Genomic DNA, 24,316 nt, shown 5'->3' with positions numbered 1-24,316 from the left:
TTTATGGACAAGTAAGTAACTAAGGAGGAGGCCCCATATGCACAAGGTAACTGTGTAAGGATGCTGCTAAGCAGGAATCTGAAAATGATGACCAACTGATACAGTAACTTTTGCGGTGCTTTTGAAAACCCTCAGTAAATTTTACATGATCAGAAGATTGGAAAAAACAACTGTCAAACATAACAAAAGCCACTACAGCTTTCCATGTTCACTCAAACAAATAGTACCATCTGCATTCAAAGTTTTTTGTCATAACACAAAATAAAAAATAGTGACAAAAGTATCAGAAAACCCCCATCTGGTTAAGTATGTGGACTGAGGTTTTCATAACAAAGGAAATAGGGCACAGAGTTCTTAAAAATTACTTAATAAAACATATTACTAGCCCTTTTATTTAAGTTTGTATCTTAGTCATAAATTTGAGTTCTCCCTGCCCAAGCACCAAAAAGCCCTAAGATTTTCCTGTACTGAGATATCAAAATCTTAGTCCCTCTTCAGAGCAGCACCCACCCAATATAAAGACATCATCTCTTACAACTTCCAGGTGAGTCAGGCTGCTCTCAGGGAAGAGAGTAGCACTTCATCTACTGAAGAGAGGCAGGGGAAACCGGTAATGAAACAGCAGACAGCTACACAGAGAGAACAGAAACAGACTGAACAAGGGCTACTGCAAAGAAGCCTGAATATATATTTAAAGAACCATTCTGAAGTTCAGGTTGAATTTGCATTACAAATGGAACTGCAGAACGGGACAAGGCAGCTGCCTTTTATGAAAAGTAACAGAACAGGCTGGACTTGATGGTCTTAGAGGTCTTTTCCAACCTAAATGATTCTATGATTAACACCACAGAATCTTCAAGGAGAGTATAGACAGAATATTCTTTAAGCAAGAAACAAGTGCTGTGAACAATGGCCTTATACAAGAGGACCTTAAGGCAAATAGAATGAACACCCAGAAGATGGCAAAGCATAAAGGGAGAAGTCCTATGAATTCTTTTTGAGCTAGAACTGCTGGGTACAAGTAGGAACAATATAAATGTATTCTATGGGCGCACTGCACATACTGACTGTAAATGGACGTTAAGGCTGGAAAACATTTCTGGGAAGTAACTAACTTTACAAAGGGGCAGAAGTTTGCAAATTGGATGAAAACTGTACTGCAGATGTCTGCAGTTCCCATTTCTCCTAACATATATAATGGAATGATACTATGTTTGCAAGAAAGTGCAAAAAAACCCAGGTCATAATTTACCTTCAAAATTGTTTAGCCATATCCAGGAAATATGTCTAGACATAGCTACAGTTAAATTATACAAAGAAAGTATTTGAAAAAAAAAAATTATGCAAGGAATATTAAAGATTTAAGTGTCTGAAAACTGGCCACACTGAGTTAATTGTCTATCAAACCATTTCAAATAACTTAGTGGCAATAACCTAGTGACCACATTTCATACCATGCACTTTGCATCCCAGAGAATACAGAAAATTAATATGGGAAATGAACAAATGTAAAAAAATGGGAATATCATGATATTTAAAAATTAGTCCATAGTAGTAGTAGCAGCCAGCTGCTAGCTCTCAAGAATTTTTTATAGGTGAGGGGAAGAAAGTACATGTAAACCAAAAAAAAAGACCAACATTCCCCTCACTGAAAAGGGCTATTACCACACCTTGAAGAGAACTAGATTCCTGGTCTTCTACCAGAAGACAGGCCCACAAAACTGCATGGCTGTAACTTTTTATCTGTTACACAAGATTGCAGCTCCTGAGTGACTTTATTTCTCAGGAAAAGAGAGGAACAAATTATACCTGAGTGCTACCAAATTAAAAAAACCTTGCTCATTCTTTACCAGCGAGAGGAAAAGTTGCTGCTTTAAGACACAAAAAGCACTGGGGTTAAGGGAAAGCATTTTTCCTGGTTTCATAGGAGTGGCTTGTTTCTGAGAATTGCAGACGGTTGCCTCTCACAAAAATCGAGGAATCTGAAGACCCTAAACCTATGTAAGTAATCTCAAAATCCTGCGGAAGTACAGTATGCAAACAAGTAAAACATTTCTGTGTCTGAATAAGGACTCTGTGTATGCTCAGTAAAAGCGAGCGGGGCAAAACCTGATAAACTTCAAGATTACTCAAGTGTGTTGTAGCATGCCAGGTTTCAACAAGCAAATGTAGAGTAACATTTCACAGGATCCAGAGTGTAATGCTCAGCTCAAGGAATATTTACTCTTTGGAAACAAATGCAAAAGACTGTTGTGAAAACTATTTGTGCAAATTTAAAATGCAATGCAAAGTCTCATCTAAGAAAGATCCCAAATTCATAAACATGTCTCACTGGAGATATATTTTCATAGGAATGAACTTTAAAAGGGAAGAAATATGAGTATATCTGTCAGAGGTTCAGCTGGGTAGTTTTATGTGAGCCAGAATACACTTCCATAAATTTGCAAAGCTGGAATCAGGTCTGTTGCCCAATGGAAGCATTTAATTTTACATCTAAACAGAATTTCTTTAATGTGCTGTAACAAATGCAGTGGAGTTTTTACCTTTTGCTTGTGTTTTCTTACAAATCAGTAAGAAAGCATGTCCAAAAAAAAATGCAAGGCTTTTTTCCGTTGTTTTACGTGGAGGTCAGACTCTAGACTCTGCTTCTTTCAATCTAGATGAATTTTGTTTCTTGACTTCTTTCTGGGACTCAAAGGTTCCTCAAGTCATCATTTACTCAAAGAATGTACAGTTTAAAAAGGTATTCAGTGGTGCTGTACACTGTTGGGCTAACAACTCCCGCACTGCAACAACACTTCTGCTACAAACAGCATCTGGAATAGCCTTAGTGCTACATCCTACAGACCAAGAACATGAGCTTTTCAGCATGAACTGTGTAAGAATCAAAATAAAATGACATCCAAAGTATGCTCCTGAAAAATGAGGGGGCAGGGCAAAAAAAACAAAGCATGAGAATGAGATAATTAAAAACTTGTTTACTAGCAGGCCTGCTATGTCCTAAGTCTAGAGCTACTGTGGGGTGTCATCTTACTGCTTAACAAAGTGCAGTCAACAACAAGCAGATGGAATTGGATTGCAAATCTATGTGATTTACTGTATATCTACAAGTCCTGTGGCTACATATGCTCCTCTGCTTAATTTATTTCTGCTATGCAAGTAAATGTCTAACTCCTCATGACAGCATAAAGAAAAAGAAGAAAGTCCAATAATTCCACAATAGAAGTTCCTACTCCAGCAGTGCTGGATTTACCGAAAGCTGATTTATGAAATCCTCTTTTAAACATGGTGACCATCATAATCACAACAGAGACCTGTTCAAGCAGAGGGAAGTCTACTTCAAAATTTTACTACATCGTTTCTCCTGATATGGAATCGCAACTCTTTTTGAAACAAAAAAAAAAACCAAAACATGATTTGATTTTTACCTTACTAACTATGCTCAGCAACACCATCTTACTAAGAAGTAACAAATTAATCTCAGCTAAGAGAAACAAATTAGGATTTTCTGCATTTGCTAGTAGAAATAACCCAAAAAATTCCTTCATACCCACAGTTGAATTTGATCTCTGACAGATGGGGGGGGGGGGATAATAATTAAAAAATAAGTATTAGGGGCTAGGCCTCATGATTCACTCAAAAACTGTGACTGAGAACAGCATTCATAAAAAACTTCAATAAAAAACTGTATTTGTTAACATTTCTTTAACATGAGACATAAAACGCTACAGAATTCATTCTGAAATAAAATAGGACTGTTAGATAAACCTTCTTTAGGAACTGGATGAAGGCAGCTAGAGAGCACAGGCCCTCAAGCCAGACACATATGCTACATTATTATTCTCACTCCACCCTCTCCTGTGTGTTCACACTGAAAATGGAAAAATCCTGGGAAAGGTTTTTCCGACTCAAACACACGATCTCAGTTATCTTATGACAGATTAAGACAGAGAACAGCCCTCAGAAAGAAATAAATTTATACTTCATATCTATAGAAACATTTCCATGCACTACTTGAGATAAGGAACAGGGTAACACCACATTCAATCCCTTCCCACCCAATAAAACTTAGCAAAGAACTGAATTTATACCCTGTGTAGCAGTGTTCTCATCAAAGCTACACGCAGACACGTGATCTCTGACCAAAACAACATTTCAGTAATCACAGGAGCAAGACCTCACTCTGGAAAGAACAGCCATGATGGCAGCTCTGAAGCAACTGAGCCTCTTGCTCAAGAACCCTGGATTTGCTCTAGATCTCTACCACCTGCCAGGTAGCATTTTCTTCTGAACACTGAGGAGTGCTTTAATTTACTACATCAGAATTCCTTTCTGGAACTACTTTCCTAGTGACACCATGAATAATCTCAGCTTTCCACTAGAATGTTAGGCTTCAAGAATGACAAAAAAAAAAAAGGCAGATTGTAATTATAAAATCCCCCCCATGTGCCTACATAAAATACCCTTGTTCCTTTATTTTTACCTGAATTTATGGAAATTTTTGATTGGATTTTTTTGGTGCTGACTTGACAAAGCATGGCACATCCAGTGCATTTAATGGATTTGTTTCAGGGTTTTTTTTAATCCTAATTAATAGCAACACCTGATAACTTTGCCACAAGGCAGTATGTACTGCAAATAGCCAAGTGTGACTGCATTTGTACAGATGCAAATAAAAGTATTATAACATGGAAGCCACACAGAGAATAATAAGTGGTGGGCCAATTGGCTCCTAATTTCTTCTAAATTGGGGCCACTTCCTCCCTCCACCCCACTGCCAAACTGTTGGTTTGGCAAAGGGTGGTGAACACAGTCACAGGATGTTTCCAGCTGCTGGTGCCTACAAGTTGTTTAAGTGAAACATAAAATAAGGTGTGCTGTGCCAACTGACCAGCACCAGTTGAGATGACAGCTTAAAATTTTGTTAGGTATCCAAGAAAATTCCCATTCCTTTCATATCTTTTCTTATGCTTAAACCAAATTAAATGTTGACTGCTGGCTTTACTTTTGGAGGATTTTGATACTATGCTAGTAGCAGCACCCAGAGGGATCAGAATCAAATCTTGGACTTGACCTTGCTGCATGTATTTGGCACTTCTTAATGTCTGAAAATATCTAGTGCTCCCTCTAGTTACTCTCCACAATTAAGTCTGTGAAGGCAATCAGGTAAATCAAAGATGATTGTTTATAATTCACTGACTTTATCCTCCCAATCCATTTCACAGTGTAGAAAAAAGTAGCTTAAAGGCAAGAAGCTTCCCAAAGGTGAGCAACCTCTCTAGAAAGAGGAAAGCAGGAGTGAGTGAGCAGCATCTTACTGTCAGTTTTGACACAAGTCTTTAACATCCTTCAAGCAAAAGATGGTGGTGTGACTCCCATGATGTTTTCACATTTGGAATCCAAAACCAGAGGAGATAATTTTGGATTACTCAAGCCTTCAGAACTTACAGAATGGGAAAGAGCATGACTGTAGAATGTGGTAGGGTAGAAGAAGAAAAATGGGATAGAGAAATAACCCTTTATTTAACAATTTCCATGCACTATGCAGGGCCCTTTACTACAGAACAATAGAATTTCCCTTCCAAATACAGGTCTGCTGCACTTTTCCAAGATCTCCTTCCTAACATGCCGCCTTCTTGAGATCAAGGAAGTGTCCCTTGTTCCAGACAGTTTCTTCCATGGTACCTACCTCCTTGCTCTGCTAAATAACTGTGAAGTCAGGTGTCCAGAATCCACTTCCCCAAAAGCCAATAAATGATACAGCCAGCCAACGAAGACAAAGATATTCATTTTCCCTAGTTCAAACCTTGAAGCCTTATGTGACCAGGAACCCCTTCAAACACCCAAGTAAAAAAATGCATTAAACAGTTTGCCTACCAGGGTCTCCATCCTTCTGTCCAAGTGCAGAGAGATCAAACACAAGAGATAAAATAGATGTTGCTACATGCTCCAGTTTGCAAGTGAACAGGATCACATTTCATAAACCACAGTTCAAATGAACTCCGATCAGCTGAGGGGGTTCGCCTGACTGAGCACCATGAAGATGTTCTGGGTGAGCATCACACTGGCACCCACTATAAGCTGTAATGCTGGAGGCATTCGTATGTTTTAAAATGTCAGCTAGACACCACATTTGCATTAAAAAAGGAGAGGGAAGGAAGGGAAGGGGTTAAATATTGAAGTAGAGAAGCTAAGTATGTGAGTGTCTTCTGTCATGCTGTCACCTCCCCCTCCATCCACCCACCTTATTCCTCACTCCCATGTTCAGTCTTCAAGAGAATGCTTAAATGAAGAGAAAAGCAAGCACCAAGATCTTTCTTGTTACAGTTTTTATGTTGCCAAATCCCTGCTTGCTGCTCTTACTTCTGAAACATTAATGATTATCTGCAAGAAGCATCTAGTGAGCCTACACTGGTAAACTGTAATTAGAAATCCCTACAAACTTTGAAAAACCATTGACCAACAAGTATCCCAGTACACTCCCCAAACACAGAACCTTTATTCCAACAGGAACTTCCAGTAAAAAATTATGTGTGAACAGCAGACACTGATGTTCACACAAGCTTACTGCATACAACCCAGCAGGCGATTTTTCTGGTTTTTTTGGATTATGCCCTGGAGGTGCTGGCACAATGGAATTTCAATACCATAATTGCTTATTTCTCTGTGTGCCAGCTACTGAAATAACAGGTAAAAAGAAAAAAAAATACACATAAAACAAACATTCTCTTTTTTTAAATTACAGGAATCACAAAATGAAATGTTTTTAATTCTCTAGTTCGAACGATGTAATTTATAACCATGACACAAATAGAGAAGAAGCACAAAAGAAGGGAAAATACAGAAATAACATAACGTTCCCAAGGTTCAGTTTACAAGGACCTCACACAAAGTTTTTTTTTTTTGCAACTCTTACTAGAAACAGTATTATTTGCTAAAAATGCAGTAGCTGCCAAAAGCTATGATCCATCTAAAGCAAACATGTTTAAGATGGAAATAGAGTGTTAATGCTGAAGAAAGACAGAATTGAATATACAAGTTTTCTTTTTAAAGTGTGGAAGCAACTGCAGTACAGAGTTAAGTTTGCTTTTCATCTTTCTGAGCAAAAATTGATTGCATTTGCAGATAAACACCTAAATTAGAGAGAAGTGCATTAAGACAATAACAGAAGTAATCAAATTTCAAACTTTCTAATTAAACCTCTTTTTCCTGCAGAAGGTTATTGGGAATTCAACACTAGCCTTGGTTCACATGATAGAACAATGGGAAAATTTTCCGAATGGTTGAACGCTAACCCTGACAAGTGTGGAGAGCCAACTACAATACATTATATGGTAGCATAACCTGCCACCCACGTTGCTGAGAGAACAGCTTTCAAACACATGCACCGAGCTGTAAAACCACAAAATCCCTTATTACACATTGTCCTTTACTTAAGGTGAAATACACTATTCCCCCCTCCTCCTTTTACAGATCTTGGTGGGGTTTTTTTAAACCTTCATCTCTGAAGTTTATTTAGCAGCTAACTAGACCATTTTTCAGACTTTATTTTCCGAATGCCATTTTTCCTGTTTTGTTTTCTAACCAAAATAAAATCATGTTTTTATAGTACACAGTGAAGCCTGTTGTGCCTTTCACTGTTCCTTTTTTTTTAAATACTACTTCCACCTGTGTGACATTATCCAAACTTTTAAAAGGAAATGTCTGATATATGACTAATTCACTTGTGAAGACTTTATTTCTGGAGTGAAATATTTTCCTTTTTTTAATGGGAAGATACATGACTCATCACTGGGTAAAGTAAAAAAAATGGTTCCATCGTTCTTTTGATTGGAAGACCAGATATTCTGATATTTACTGTGGTTCTTTTCCACTGTTATGCAATCCGAATATATTCAAAAAGATAAACTGCCACAGCCTGTGTGGTTATAGACACTGGCATTCATGAAAGTCAACCATTGCTGCAGAATGACAAACACACTCCACCCTCATTACAACATGCTGTGGTTACCAGCCAAACACCTTCGCCTTTTCTGAAAAGGCTACATTATAATAAAAGCAGACCAGCAAAACAAATCATACAAGGGGACCCAAGGGATGGTAAAAGTAGTAACAACTGGTAGAAAACATAACTCTGAATATGTAAAGTGAACTACTTAATGATTTGAGGAATGCATACAGCCTCATGCTGCAAAAAGAGCCCACTGAAAACTGCTGGTACATACAACTTTCTTGGTTAATGATTCCCCCCTCCTGCCCCCTCCCACTGCACATGTCTGCTGCCTGAATCATTGCATTCCAAGATAGTTAGAGGATATACACAGTTTCTTCAGGGGTTTTCAGTTGCAGCTTTGCTGGCAAAGGGAATTTTATTTGCAAGTGTTTCTATTCTACTGACAAGGTCAATTAGTCCAGCGAACTATTGGTTGTTCTGTCTGATAGCTCTGTGTATTTATTCAAGCAAGCACTTTTATAACCCACAATTGAATGCAGACAGTTACCCTTGTAAACACGACTGTCCACAGGGATTTTCACTACATTTTGAGCATGTAAAAGAAAAACATGCTTTTCTTCCCTCAGCCTGATAGCACATAAGTTTGATTACAACTTGGAAATTTCAGGGAGCGAAGGGCATGGGGGCTACTGTTTTAGATAGATATGATCTACTGTACATCAATATACATATTTGGACCAATTCCTAGGAGCTAAAGAACACAGACATTTGATCTCTCTAAGAGCTCCAAAAATTTGGTAATGCTATCAAAGGAAGACAGATCAGCATCTCTGCTCTATCCAGGCATTAGAAAGAAAAAGCCATGGTTTAAAAGAAACAAAGCTGTATGTAGCTCTAAGGGCTGAAGGCTACATAAAATGCTTTCACAAAAGCCAAAAGCACAATATGTGTATGTGCGTGTGTGTGTCTGTGCAAATCAGGTGCAGGAGTTGGTAGAGTTAAAAATAAAATCAGGACAAAAACCCAAGACTATTCAACAGCTCTAGCTAGAATTTTTGTATATGAGCAGCATGGCCATGCCACTGGCAACATCTGCAGAGGAGAAAAGTGACAAACCCTACTCTCACAGAACTTTTATTAAGACATACATGTGCTCCCTTCACCATACATGTACTCCCTTCATAACAGTATCTTCTTGTGAAGAAGAGATTCTTCATTTTTACTAATTAGGAATGCTAAGGGGGTTAGTCTATTGGTACACTGATCTTCATTACTGAAGTCTTCCCTGAATAAACCTTTCAGAGATATAGAGAAGGTAAGAAACTATCAAGGAAAACCAGCAGTTTTTCACAGCTCCCTTCAACTGCTTTGGGTATTCTAGAGGTACTAGAAAGATTGAAAAGCCTACTGAAACAATCTGGGAAGTCTGTAGTACAGTAGACAATCACAGAGATAATCAATAATGAAAAATGTACTCCATAAAGCAATAAACTTGGTGAACAACACAGAAGTGTACACAGTATATTTAATCTCTAACATCTACCTAATCAATATTAAAGCACCACTAAAACCATACTTTTCTGAAAAGTGTCACCAAGAAAAGCTGACTCAGTATAACAAACTGATGAACAAATGGGAACAATAGGTTTTAAGGACTGTTCTTAATGGGAAGGAACTTTATACTTAAGTGTGTATGGTGCTTTTGCTGGGGAGCTTTTAAGTAAATGATACCAGTTCAAGCCAGGCAATCCTACACAGAACTAATTCACTTGAACAAAAAATGTCAAGCAGCTATAATCTGGTACCAAAATGAACAACACAATTGCAAGTTTCAGTCAGGTATAAACTTTGACTTGGGATACTGGTTCAATAGCAGAGATAACCTGCATAGACTACAAACAAACCACTTCACTCTCCTACAAGATGATTACTATTCTATAACAGTAGTATAAGATAACTATCACAACTATTATATGATTACTACTCTACAACAGTAGTATTATCCTACAAACTTCAAAAGAGTGCCAGAGATTATGCTCACCTAATATGCTCTATAGCATTCTATATCTGCTGTAAGGCCACAAGTCTATCCCTGCTTTTTAAAAAAAATACTAATATAAAAAGTTCAAACATCTGACTCTTTTGCCCTCACACACAGAGCGCTGTGTGCAACCTGCTCATGGCCCAGCAGAGAAAGGACTGGAATGTGTTTACAGTATTGTAATTAGAATACAGTAGGGAATGCTGCATTAAAGCCAATGAAAGATTCCCCCATCATGCTGGAGGACAGTTTAACTGCATTGATAACATATAGTTTTAAAAATTTGAATTTTTAAGCCACTGGTACCAGAAAGACTTTTACATAAGTAAAATATTTAACCAAGATTTTGGGGAAATCTCTTCAAACCCGCCTACTAGAACTTCATGCACAGAAAAGAGATGAAACAATGTAATAAAATACTGGCTACAGGAAGAGAAGGTGGCAGTGTGACCTAACTGTGGCCTTCCAGTACCTAAGGGAGCCTATAAGAAAGAGACATTTTACAAGGACACGTAGTGATAGGACAAGGAAGAACAGTTTTAAGCTGAAGTTTAGATTAGATCTTACTAAGAAGTTCTTTACTGTGAGGGTGGTGATTTTCCAATTTCTTTTCCACGGTGGAACTTAAAAGAACCATCATGAAGAAGGTTATAACTGCAGGAGAGGCTTTCACACATATGTAACACTCAGTGCTTCAATCAGTTCCTAGGCTCTCTGTACTTGAGTTCCCTCGAGGAAAGCTCTGTACTTCATCAACTTGCTGCCCTCCACAGAAGCTGTTGCCATATTGTTTCACATGGCTTTTCCTCTGCTTCAGAAAGTCAAGTCAAACTGACAGTATTAAAAATACAGGGCCTCTTTAAGGTACCCTTCCCTAATTGAGCCCTTCTGTGGCAAGAAAAGATTCCTTCATAGATTTGTTTCTGACTGCTCAGAAACAAAAGAAAAAATATTTTTTACATGTAACACATGCCACAGCACAAAAACCACATTTAGTTTTCCTCTACAAAAGAGATGCTTACTTCTCTTAATATACCATTTCATAGCAAGGTAAGATAAAAATGCTTAACAATTTTATAGTGTGTAGGCCAAAATAATCTTCCACTGTTCTACTAGCTCTAATGTGGACCTCCCTATTTGTATATACCTCATATGCGTAACAGGCTATTTCAATAACTGCATTTCTCATGACTGCACAGTAAGCTCTGCTCTAATGTATTACCATTCCAGAGTATAAAAGGGCAGGAAAATTGTAATCCTGTTCATAATTTCCACAGTTTGAAGCATTGAAATAACTAATACATTAGTTATTTCCATAAGCATATGAATGATGAAAAGGTCATATCACCTACAGTGATGATGATATTGGCAGGGAACGGTGATGTTACGTCATTTAATTTGCCTTCTTTTTGTAAAGATGAGTTCATGTAAACACCCCAGTTGGGGATTCACAAAATATCCGCTGCTGGAAGGTGGAAGTATGTATGGAGTACCAACTGCATCAAATGGAAATAACCCTGCTTCCAAAATTGGATTCCTACCTTTGACATCAATCACAAGGCTTGATAACTAACCAATACCAGTGGAGCATTCTACTCCCCTGCTTTGCAGATTTCCAATACCAGTGCATTTTAGATGTAAGGAACAGGTCCTGTGTGCATCCTGATGAAACAAATCCATACTCAGCCAGCATTAAGAGGAAGATAACAATCAAAACTAACAACTTGTGTGATGATTGTGTCTGTGGAGCATCTTAGAGACAGACAGGAAAGACTACAGATTGAAATTCTATAAAACTAAAGTTTACTCAGTCTTTTCTTAGTATCAAGAGTAGTTTGCAGAAACCAGACTATTTTTAATTGACATTCTAAACCCAAGGAATAATTAGTGGTCAGAAATGTCTCTTTTCTTGAATGGAAGAAAGAATACAGAGGAATGCTTTCTAACTGAAGTACCTGAAGCCTAGTCAGGAATCTAAAGGAATAACAACTCAGTACTCCACCTTCAGTGGCAAGCAGTTTAAAAATGCACCTTAGAGATTTGATTTCCTTGATTGAATACCTTGCAACAGCCTTATGACAAGCTAGCATGTCCTCACTCCTCAGTATCTAAGTTTACTCCACATACAGGAAATAGGTGAAGATTGCTCACTGCTGGATTCCAGAAAACATCTTCACTACAGTCACTGGACACTGCATTACAGTAGGGTCACTCTTCCTTAACTATCTCTTGGAAAAGCTCCCCAGCTTGGGCATTCCTCCAGTTGGTAATTCGTCCCTCTACTGCAGAATCTCTTCAGTGAAGAGGGAGCCCTGTCCGTGGTGCTCAGTCACAACCCCACACCATCAGGGAGGCTGCTGTGCTTGCACCTGGTTACAAAACACCAGGCAAGGCCAAGAGGGACAGAAAACAAACTGAAAACAAACCAGACAGCAATCCAAAGGAAAAGCAAACAAACAAAAAATCCCAACAAAAACCTAAAACAAAGACTTCTCACTGTTGCCATCAAAGGTGTATTAAGATTACAGGGCTTTCACCTGAGTCTACATGATAGGCTGACAGCAGAAACCCCTGCAACTACGAGGTGTGTGTATATATATTATATATGAATAGAGACTATACCCTGAAATACTATGTGCACTTAGCATCAAAACACTTAATATTCTCATAGCAAGATGAACTGCTGAAGATCTAAATGTCTCAGAGAAGTACAAATGTAATAAGCAGGTGAGCATCACTTGAAGAAAGCAGAGATCTCTCACAGACAGTACTTCACTCATACCCTTTGCAGTGGGTTATTTTCATATAATGAAAAAGTGTAATAACTTAAATCCTGAGGAGTCTGGATACTGTTCCAAAAATGCCTCTACAGACTATCTTGTCCATCCACTGTTTGTACCACCATGTGGGAAAACTCTATGACTGGAAATGAGAAAACATTTGCTCTCCAAGCCTGGCAGCTGTGATACAAAGGCACTTAAGTCATAGGAGAAGGCTGACTGCACACACCTTAACTGCAGCAAACAAGGGAACAGTCCTGCCAGATTGCGACGGCTGTTCCCATCACAATCCCTTACAATGGAGTACAAACGAGGGGGAAGAATTATTCAGAAAATAATTTCATCTTAGGTTCCAAAAAAGATACGCCTACACACTAAAATACAGACTAATACTAATCTTATATTTGTGACAAAATTTAGCCTAACAGCATATTGCATTGTGTTGAAAATTAGACCATTAGCAAAGAAAACACATTCGTTAGACACTATGAGTTGGGCAAGCATCCATGGAAAAATATAAAATGCTTTAGCCTGATTTTCCACCCAGTTAATCAGTACTGAAGCCAATGGAATCATTGTATAATTAAGCAGATTTCTGTAAAGAGCTCATAACAGTTCACACTGCTTTAATAACCTCCCCATGTGTCAGAGAAGCTGAAGAAAGGAGACAGTTTCAGGACTGAAGGAAAATGTAACAGTATCACGCAGTTTAGGAAATATGAAAATTGATAGCAACATGTAACATCATGGTGATGACAGTCACAAGCATTTTACAGCATCCAAGTATTGTATCTCACTAACAAGAAGTGTGACCGTATTTTCTCCTAAATTTGGAAGTAAAAAAGGCACATGAGCATGTGGTATGCATAAGAATTACTGTCATGCATCATATTATAGTCACACTCACATACCATAAAAAAAACCTAGTAACTTGTTTCATTTAGAAGTACCATTTTTAACTACATAAATTTATGCATAGAATCCCGTGTTTAACAAGAAAAGAGCTAAAGAAATACTGCCTGAGACACTGGAGAAAACTAATACACTTGTTATACATTTAATTGCTTTACAGATCTTTAATATGTTAATAACACACATACCCTCGAGAGTGGGAGTCTACCAGTGTATGAGAAACTTAGGCAGCTATATGTATAGTGCTGTACTAAGCATGATTACAAAAAGGATAATAATCACTCAGTTACTGAAAGGGCAAATAAAAGTGCAAAAATCAAACCGATCATTAAGGACAACAATGACATCTAGTGGACACTCGGGAAACTGACCCGCAGCCTAGCAGGGAAAAGATCCAGCTGCCATTCTTCATATACTGTGCAATTCCCAAATTGCTATGATACAATTGGGAAGATTGAAAGGCAGAATTTGCAGCTGATGAAAGTCAAAATAATGTGGTGACTAATTTCTTCCAAAAGAATATTTAATTAATTAAAGAAAAATAGAACACGTTAAGACCCTTCAATTTAAAATTTAGGATAAAAGTGTAAGTCAAAACATATATGCTGAGAGAACATCACAAATCATTAAAAGGATGTAGACAGAAACATAATGCTAACAGACATCTCTACTACACTTTTTTTACTCCCACACCATCTACAACCTTCTACTTGCAACTTACTATTGGGACTTTGAATTGTTGGGACTGAAAACCAAAGCGAAAAGAGTAAAAATCCCAGAAGTAAAAATTCAAGCCACCATTTAGCACCACCCTTTTCTCATCATCCCAATCCTTCTGTTATTGTAATACCTGCCATATAAGGCTGGTAAGTTAAACATTTCCAAAATACCAGCCAGTAACTGCTGAGCTCCAGAGAAGAGGAATTTGAAACATGAGGCTACCCTGACTCAGAATGAGCAAAATACCTGCTTATGAGTAACCTGATCAGTTTCCAAGATGGACTTCTACCAAGATCATCGATAATTTCAAATCTGCTTTTACCATTTACCAAAAGGTAAGCAAAACTAAGCAATTAAAGCAATTCAAATCTTATTAGAGTTCTGGCTAGAAGCACCACCATAAAAAAATACTGGATTTTATTATTTTATAAATAATAACACTAACAAAACACTCCAACTCTGTCTCATTCAAAGTCTTAAGCATATCTGCAGAAACAAAAATTGGATTTTGCTTCATATTGTTAAAAAACTGCATCCCATCCAAAATTTTTACATCTCAGTGACTGTCCAGTATTAAAAAGATTAAAAACTATACTCAAAAGTAAAACTTAATTTATGAACATATCCAATTAGAATGATATTTGGTAAAAGAGCCTGATTAAAAAAAAACAAACAGAAACCAGTCTACTAAATTTACAAGACAAAAACTAAAAGCAAACATCAAATAAACCCAGCCATCTTCCCCCTTCAAGCACAATGCCACATTTTACCTCCAAAAACCACTTGATTACATCAGATGTCCTAACAAAAGAGAACTGCCTTAAAACAGAAAGCAAAGCGTCATTAACCTACCCGGATTTCCTGGAGATTATGAAAATTATTTCCTACTCTGACAGAGATTTTGCTTGGAGTGTAACTTTCATCAGATTTGTAGTCTGCATAAATACATAAGGTCTTCACTGTTGTTTTTCTTCTGCCAAGAAGCAAAACAAGCTATGTAAGCAACATAAAGAAAAATATTCAGGATGAATTTGTTGCTAGCTTGCAATAACTAAGGATTTAAATGAAAATGAATATAAGTGTGCCTAGTGATTCATAAGAAACTTGCTGTTAAAGAACTAGGTGATTTTCCACATTACATTATGCACACAGTTGATTTTCACCATTCTCCTTTGCCTGCCTTCAGAAATGTCAGTATACCAAGAAACAGATGCCAAATAAGCACCTGTACGTACGTAACAAAGCTTAAGTTTACCTTTTCAAATATGGGCTCTCTTATTAGACCAAGGCCTTCTCAAGAAAGTAAGCAAAAAAAGGTGACAAACATCTCATCTCAAGTTTGGTTAAAGAAAAAGTACTGAAAGCATCCTACACAGGACAGAATAAAAAAAAGTTTTCTCGAACTCAGCTGTCAGGTTATACAGGACTACATTAACAGCAGTCATCTACTCTCCAAATGACACTCAAAGACACAAAATCAGGACATAAGTCACTTTACATGAGTAAATGTGATGCTGTCACAGCTGATATACCATTAAGCATTCCTTTTTGTTGCTTGTTTAGGCAGTTATAATGATCATAACATTTGAAAATCTCATTTTTATAAATGCTATCTGACTTGTTACCAGTTGGGTAACAGAACTAACCCAGGAGTTCTTGCACTTCCAGAATTCCTACCTTGGTGAACAGTAATCAATATAAAGTTACACAAAGCACCCTAACCCATAGGGAGTATATTTTAATACCTAAATTGGATGTTCACCAAATGAGGCTGTGATCCATCTGACTGCCAGTAAGTTTCTAGATTATCATCTCGTAACTGATCCACTCCAAACCCTAAGAAAAAGAAAATGTGATAATCTTGAGTATGCCATTTCTGTGATGCAAATGTAGCTTTTCTTCAACTGTTACAAATGAATGTCCCCCAAGTTAAAACATATTAGGAAATATTTCTAGATATCCAAGCTGCACCTATGCTTTTCTAACACAAAACTGAAATAGCGGAGTCTGCAAAAGCTCAATACTGTTGAGGTCTGTGGGGTGTGAAACTATGTCAACATGTCCTGGAATTTCAAGTGGTTAAGTAGTAATTCATATTGATTGCCAGAACAATTAACATTTAGACTTTTCCACCTATTCTGTAACTTAACTGCTGAACTAAAGAAAAATCATTAGCAGAGACCATTCATTTATTATAAAATCTTAGCCAAATGTGACATTTCCTTTTCAAGTAGTCTCCTGAATTTTTTTTTCAAGTTACTAGCTAGAACAAGCAGCAGGTGGCAAAAACAGTAGTCCTAAAAGTTAATGCCATCCCATTTAAAGAAACAACTCCAAATCTGTATTTGCCACTGCCCCATTATCCGTCCTTTTACTACGCACATCCTTTTATTGATTGTCCACACTAGTTACAGTTCTAATACAGCAGTTGAAGTTTAATCTGCAATAAAAAATTTCCTTCAGCCTGTTTAAGCAACAAAACCATATGGTATTTTTCTACAATGTCCCAGGATATCAGACCAAAGTCATTTAGCCTGGGCATGATATTGTGACAAAGGGATCATTGACCCTAGGCTGCAGCAAGATAGCAGATCAATTCCCAACAGATATTTCTGAAATAGCAACTCAACCACCCCAAAGGGAAAGAATACAGATTTTCAGATATTTTGAGCAGGTATCACTGACTACACCTCAGGACCATGGGTTCATTTTACTTGCAGGGTTTTAGGGCAACCCTGTAATGGCTAAGCCCACACAGTTTAGGCAGAACACGCAGGTCACCCAGCTGCGTGGTCATCCTTAGTTAAAAATGGAAGAGAGCCAGACAAAATGCCAAAGCATAGAAACAAATTACAGAGTGCCAGCTGTGATTCTGCTCACATGGTTTAGTTTGTTCACTGTGCAAGGAAAAAAGAAAAAAATTAATATAAAATAGGCAAGAGCTCTGTTTAGTTCACATGAGATAGCTCCTCATAGTAGGATTTCTGATACAGTTATAACTTTCACACTGTATCACATATAGAGAAGGCCAAAATTATTTGTAGTGACTACAGCCTACACTAGAGCAGTTTTACTGCTGTGGATGTCTTCCTCCCAAAACATAAATGCAACTTTTTACATCGTTGTTGTGATTTTACCTGGCTTACAGGATGAAAGAGACCAAACTGCTTGTGAGCCTATTTCTCTAACAGTACCAGTCCTCTCTAACTGCTTTGGATCAGCACCAGGTGGGGTCTTGTTTGGGGTAGTCATTTCTAGTGAGAGAAAAGAAGTGAGTTAGTTGACATATTTTTAGCTTGATGGGAAAATTAAAGGATTTTGTTTGTTCACACAGACAGTTTAATTCTTTGGCCTCACACTTATTATAATAGCCCACCGAATATGTGGTTTATACATATACACACATAAGCATACATTTTTGCATGCCTGTAGAACCTTTAATTTATATATATATATAAAGCAATAAGTATAAATATATAGAATATATATGTGTAATAGATCTAAGAGGTTCCACATACATGTAAATTTTGTGTCCTTAATAATTCAACTTACACTTGGAACATTCTAAAGACATATTTTATTTGTATCATTCTAATTTATGCACACAGAGTTAGGGTTTCAGAATTTGGTTTTTACAGTTCTGTTTGGTTTTTAAGAAATTAGAAATGTTGGTTTAAAGGCTAGCAATACAACTTCATTCTCTCCAGCAGTCACACTTAAAAGTTCTCTTAACCTGCAAATTCAGAAACTAGAGCAAGAGATACTTCTCCCTAAAGTAGGAAATGGGAGTTTAAACAAATTGTATAATTTGTAGCAATTGGTTATAGCCACATTTATTCATGGACCACATCCTTAACTTCACAACTTCATCTGGAATCATTAACTTGTGACTTGCATTGTTCAAGTAATCACAGTCAGTCTCAGCACCCAGATTATGACCACATATACGACAACTTCATTAAGTTGGGTTTTGTATAGTACAGAGCACATTACTATTTCCTAGGAAGTAGTTTAAAATACTAAAAAAAAAAAATTCCAAAGAAACATTAGTTCCATGAAAAGAGCTACATTAAAGCTTAAAATTAAACCTAGAGCACTAAAGAGTCAGGGAATTAGAGCTGACCTCTCATCCTTTGCTTACATGCATGACATCATGTCATGCTCTGCTAATCTTGGAGAAAGTCTTCCAGTGCCTCTCCCAGACAGCAAATAAGGGACTGAGTTAGGCTGGTACCCCCAGGATCCAGGTCTTACCCACTACAGAACTGACACAAGGCAGAGACAACATTTTCTATGTACCAAAGACTCTGCAGCTAAAAATTCTTTGTGGGACACAGGAAATCTGCATTCTGTAGTGCACCAAACACTTTCTACTGTCCCTTGGCTATTTTTTTTTTAATTTTGCAAACATAAGACTTGACACAGGTATTTTACCTGCTTTCTCATGTACAAGACTGCAGTCCTAACTACCATAAAGAAAACATGAAGAAATAATTGCACATGTAGAAAAATCTAAATACTGACAACAGTGAGCGCCACAAAACAAAAGGCTGCAGACAAAACACCGTCCTCTCAGAAGAGAAGTTGGACACTACACAGCAAATCCTACAGATATCACATATATATTGACAAATATATTAATCCTAATGCCATCTAAATAAATAAACCTTGGAAAAAAATTACAGAATATGTACTTCACAGCTACTTGAAAAGACAAACATTTTTCAGAGAATGGTTTGGACTGGTGGAAGGGACCTTCAAAAATCACCTAGTCCAACCCCCATGCTGCACCAAAATTCAAAGTATGTTTATTAAGCATTGGGGAGACTACTTTCCTGGACTTGTGAATTTTAAAGCTCAAATGGCTAGTCCAAACTCTGTGCAGTTTTTTTTACTTTTGTGACAATGAACTAAGAGAGGTTGAGTAGCATTCACTTTAATTCTCAGATTTATATAGACACCAGAAATGCTGTTCTTCCGACCTCTAAAAATATACATAGAAAATTCAACCTCACAAAGTAAAGCTAAATTGTTCACTTGTAATTCAAGCGATCACATCTCAAAATCATAAAAAACAACTCTTGAATATTATCACCAACAAGTCTTGACATTCTTTTGACTTCAAGAGAAAATGAATGAAAAACTCCAAATCTCACCCTTAAGATGCAAGGAGTATGCAATCAACCCCTCAAAACCCACCAAAGGTAAATCAGAGGAATTACATTTTTCACTCAGATTATATCACAAAGTTGATTACACATGCTTTCAGCAAAAATTACTGGAATTTCTAAGGTATGCAGAATCCCTTAAGACAATGATGTTGAGATTTCTTATAAGCTTCAGCACACACAGCAAAGCTCTAAATAACTTAATAATGCAAGACTTGCATTGCACTGGCTCTCAAAAGTTTGAGGCATTACATTTTGGGGGTCTGAAACATACAGCAAGAAACCCCATTTAAGTTTCCTACTGTTTTAAACTGAGCTTGTTTCTTTCTATCTAACAGGCAAAGCTACTCAAACCCCAAAATTTCAACTCCAAGCCACTGCTGGCAAATAAATCAGCCACATATTGTGTGCTAGTGACGAGAAAGACCGAAAATTTTCAATGGTTGAACTAACTGAATCAGACTTTTATGACAGAACTCTTGCTCAAGAACAACACATTCTGGGTAGCTTTGCTGAAGCTCTGAAATACTCTCAGAACTTTAAAACCTGAAAGCTGATAGAAGTATTAAGGAAAAACAGTGCAACAACAGGCCAGCTCACTCAAGTAACACTTCTGGACATTTTACTAGCAGAAGTAAAAGTACCTTATTTTAAATGAGGCACAAATACTTAGCTTGAAAGGAATTTCAGCCACCTAATAAAATTTTTCTTTCCTTTTTCAGGCTGTGTAAAAACAACTAATTTTTCTAGAAGCCCTTCTCCTTGACATGTGCTGAAAAATGGAAAGACACACTGTATCTTTAGAAGCATTGGCTGGAAACATCTCTTATTTTCCAATCCAGTTATTCCAAAAGATCATTAACAGCCTGCTGTTTCCATATCAACAGCATGACTATATGAATGTCTTAATGACATGATCAAAGCCACACTTTCATTTTGCCATTTTCCACTCTGTGGTTTGCACATCCTTTGATCAAGACAAAGCAGCGGCTTTTTCCCCCTCTCCTTGAACTTTTTATCCCTCATCTTCCTCAGAGAAGTTTGCTCTTTTCTGAAAAACATCCCATCCCTGTGAAGTAACAGCCAACTGAAGATGTTTTAGCAAGTACAGTTTGTGAACAGAGTGAAATGGATTTAAATGGTTGGACAGCCTGCCTTTCCCAACCAAACCAGCTAGGTTGTTCTCAGTGTACCAGCAGAAGACACCTTTAAAAGGTGCACACCTGCAAGCAAACCCTTCTGTAAGCACACAACACACCCAAGAGGAGACACTGAATGATACCTCATGGGCCTTTCCTACTAAAGCTCCATAAAAATCCAGGCTCAAAGAAAATTGCAGATTCCAAAGCAGTTTTCCCCTATTAAAGCTTCTAATTCCACCACCCTGTATGCATAGAACTGTTTAAACACACATCTGTCAAGGCCTTTGAGAGACCAGACTGTGTCCAAGAGATGTCTGTCCAGACATTTACTTCTCCAGCAAGAGATCTGTGGACAGCCAGCTTCAGGTTTCATCAGCCTAAAAGCTAAATGCTTTCCTTTAGCATCCAAATCAAGTATCACCTAAAAACAAGCATCTCTTGCTCTACAGAGAACTCAAAGACTTGTTAATCACTGGCCTTTACATAGCAACCCTTTTATTGATGCGAGGGCACTCATCAAATTTGCTCTTAGTTTCTTCCTTTCTAGAATGTCTATGCCTTTCAAGCTCCCCTCACAAGGTTTTATAAACCAAATATTCTTGCAGATTCTAGGTATCTAGTACTATTGTTTATAACCAGACCATTTCAGCTAAGGCCCTTTTTCAGCAGAGTAATCACTTCCCTTGTCTTTATTTTTACTCACACTAGTTAACGTGACAAAGCAACATCTGGTTAGGTGAAAGAAAATAATTCTCAATTAATAGCTGTTTTACTATGCACTACAGTGCTCAAATGCAGTACAAATATCCAGTATTTTTTGGGATACTGTTTGCTGTTCACTGACACTCTTTCCACTAATCAGGCCTTTGATTTTTTTATTCCTGTGTTCTCTTCCTCCCTCAGTTCTTGTTAACCGAGCCAAGTTACACTGATTTCCAACCTGCTACAAATCTTCCCAAGATGGTTTTTAATTTGAACCCTTAGTTGTACAGTGCTTGCAATCCTTCCAGTTTTGTGTTCAACATTACAGGAAGTAGTGAAAATACACTCAAAACTGAACTCTCCAGGAGCATGTTTCATGACACCCGTCTAAAAGTGAGTTATTTAAAAGTCAGCCTCAAAAGCTCTTAAAAAAAGATCTTTTAAAAGAATTATTTTTAGAGCACACTTCAGTAGCTTGAACAATGGCAGAAATCCCGTAAAACTCAAGAAAGACTCCTCATGTTCCTTCCTTATTAAGTGCATTGACTACTGTAAAAAAAAGCTTGATCTAGACTACTCTTAACAAACCACACTAGAGTATTTCCTGTGCACACACTGATTTTAATTGTTCTCTACTTACTGACAGATTCCCTTCCCAAACCACCTCCTCAGAATCCTTCAGGGGACCAGAGCTCATCTGGCTTTTCTCTTTTTTTTTTTTTTTTAAGAAGTATTACTCTAATTGCATTCCAATAATGTAATTTTATTCCATTTTAGCAAGTATCTGACCACAGCCTTTCCAGGAAAACTGAACAAAGGCTCCACTGACTACCTCAGCATTTTCACAACATCCATAAGACTGTTTTTCCCATTCTTAACAGAAGGGAATTTCATACCTCAGATTCCCTGATTTTCTTAACTGCACTACTCATTTTACCTTACAAGTTCTTGTCCCTGCTCTCATTTTCTTTGGCTGGACCCTTGCTGGTCTAAGGCCTTTAGAGATCTCAAGATATATCTGAAAACCAGACTCTCACTATGCTTCCTATTTTTTACTCAGATAGAAGATGAAACATTAAACATTCAAATTACTAATGTTTAACTAATATTTAATAATGATAGTAAGCATTCAGCAGCACCCTATTTCAATTAGCTCACCTGTACATTTGATCCCTCAGATTAATCTCTCAATACAACTTTAATAAACTTATTATTTTTACCCTGCCTCCAGTGCATTGCTTTAAGCCTATTAGCAAAAATTACTAATCTTTCGTTGTCACAAATATATTTTACTAAAAACAAAGATAATTAAGATAATCATATAAGCAATTTTCTACATGTATTCCTAATCAACCTAAACATATACTTCTTTCAAAATATATTTTTGTGAAAGCCCAGACTCCCAAAGGTACCTGGTAAGGCTACAAGCTGTTCCTTAAAGCAGGCGAGCACATCTTTACAAGGAGTGTAAAGGGTAAATGTTAGGTGGAAGCTGTCGTGAAAACCCAGAGCAAGCAGAGGATGAAGCCGCTTTGAAAAACCAACTGGTAGCCATCCCCCCACGACTTGTTTGTGGGGTTTTCAATTAATATTAATTATAACAATTATAAATAAATACAATTAAAATTAACCAGGTTTCCAACACTATATTGCGGCCGTGTCCCCCAGGCCTACAAACCGCTTCAGTATCGGAAATAAAGCAGCAGCAAGCACCTACTCACGGCACACACCGGCCTCGCCGGATCCCCAGCCAGGGCTCCGCTCTCCGGCCGCGGGGGCGATGCGAGACCCCGCAGGCTCCGCGGGAGGGACCAGGCTGGGCAGCCCCCGGACCCAGCGCGAACGTGCTGCCCCAGCCAGCCGAGCTCCTGCCCGAGCTGGACCTTCTTCTTCTTCTTTTTCTTCTTCCTCCTCCTCTTTCCCTCATGCCCCCGGTAGAGCCTCAGCACCCACCTTTCCCACCTGATCCCGCCAGGAGCCGCCGCCGCCGCAGCGCAGGGCGGAGGAGCCGCAGTGCGCGCGCGCCGCCCCGCCCGCTCCCCCTCAGGCGCCGGGGCCGCCCCTCACACGACGCGCTGGGCGGGGCGGGGCAGGGCGGGAGCGGAGGGAGCGCCGCGGCCCGGCTCCTCCGGCGTGGGACTGATCCTGGGATGTGTTCGGTGTTGGCTACGGAACCCGAGTTCCCGAGGTGGTCTCTTGGAAGTGCTTCCCCACGGGAAGGAAAGCGCGTAGTCCTAGAGTTTCAGATGCAGATGACACGCTGCTCAGGTCAGGTAAAGGCCAGCAAGACCTTGGTGTCGTGGCACCCCTTGTGAGGGAGCAAATCCTTAGACATAATTATTACTGGGAGTGGTACCCTTATTGAGGTGATGGGCTCCTGAAAGAGAATGACAGTTCTTCCCGATGGGAGTGAAAGCCCCAGTATTCCAAGTGCAGATGACAGCTGCCCAGGGCAGGTAAAGGCCAGCAAGACCATTCTATCTTGGTACCTTTCGCGTTGTATCAATCCTCGGGCGGATCCGATTTTGGAGCTCGGTTCCTAATGCCGAATCTGCGGTCGTGAAAGGGAATGGCAACACCTATCCTTGAGGAAAGAAGCAGCCGTTCTAACTGCTGCTGCTGCCCGTGATCATCTACCCAGTGGAGATAGAAGCCAGCAAGACCTTTCTGTCCTGAGAACGCGCCGTGCCGAACCGGGGGCTCCCCTCGGAGCGGGGCCGACCCTCGCAGGGCAGGCTTGGGGAACCGGGACGGCTGGTGCCTCCCGCGCAGCGTCCCGACAGGCTGCGCTCCCTCCGCACGGCCGCCCTCGAGGTCTCCATGGCGAGGGCCGCCCTTCCTTCCCTCCCCTCCCCTCCCCTCCCCTCCCCGGCGCGCGCCCAGACCCCGCCTCCCAG

The 24,316-nt window shown here is 38.7% G+C and overlaps 1 protein-coding gene across 7 annotated transcripts in view; it reads right to left on the bottom strand.

The window, feature by feature from the left end:
• Positions 1 to 24,316, bottom strand: part of ANAPC10 (anaphase promoting complex subunit 10) — a 36,688-nt gene that overhangs the window by 11,973 nt on the left and 399 nt on the right. Inside the window, exons 1-4 of one of the 7 annotated variants that reach the window (XM_039551390.1) lie at positions 23,909 to 24,227; positions 17,545 to 17,661; positions 16,153 to 16,243; positions 15,260 to 15,380 (exon numbers count right to left, since the gene is read on the bottom strand). In XM_039551390.1, coding sequence (XP_039407324.1) covers positions 15,260 to 15,380; positions 16,153 to 16,243; positions 17,545 to 17,659 — 327 coding nt within the window. In that variant the 5' untranslated portion in view covers positions 17,660 to 17,661; positions 23,909 to 24,227. The other 6 variants (XM_039551389.1, XM_010411977.3, XM_010411976.2 and 3 more) reach the window with 6 other exon arrangements.

Source organism: Corvus cornix, chromosome 4 (assembly GCF_000738735.6).
Source record: "Corvus cornix cornix isolate S_Up_H32 chromosome 4, ASM73873v5, whole genome shotgun sequence".
Taxonomy (NCBI): domain Eukaryota; kingdom Metazoa; phylum Chordata; class Aves; order Passeriformes; family Corvidae; genus Corvus; species Corvus cornix.
Note: the sequence above shows the minus strand (reverse complement) of the source record. Positions and strands in the feature narration are given on the sequence as shown.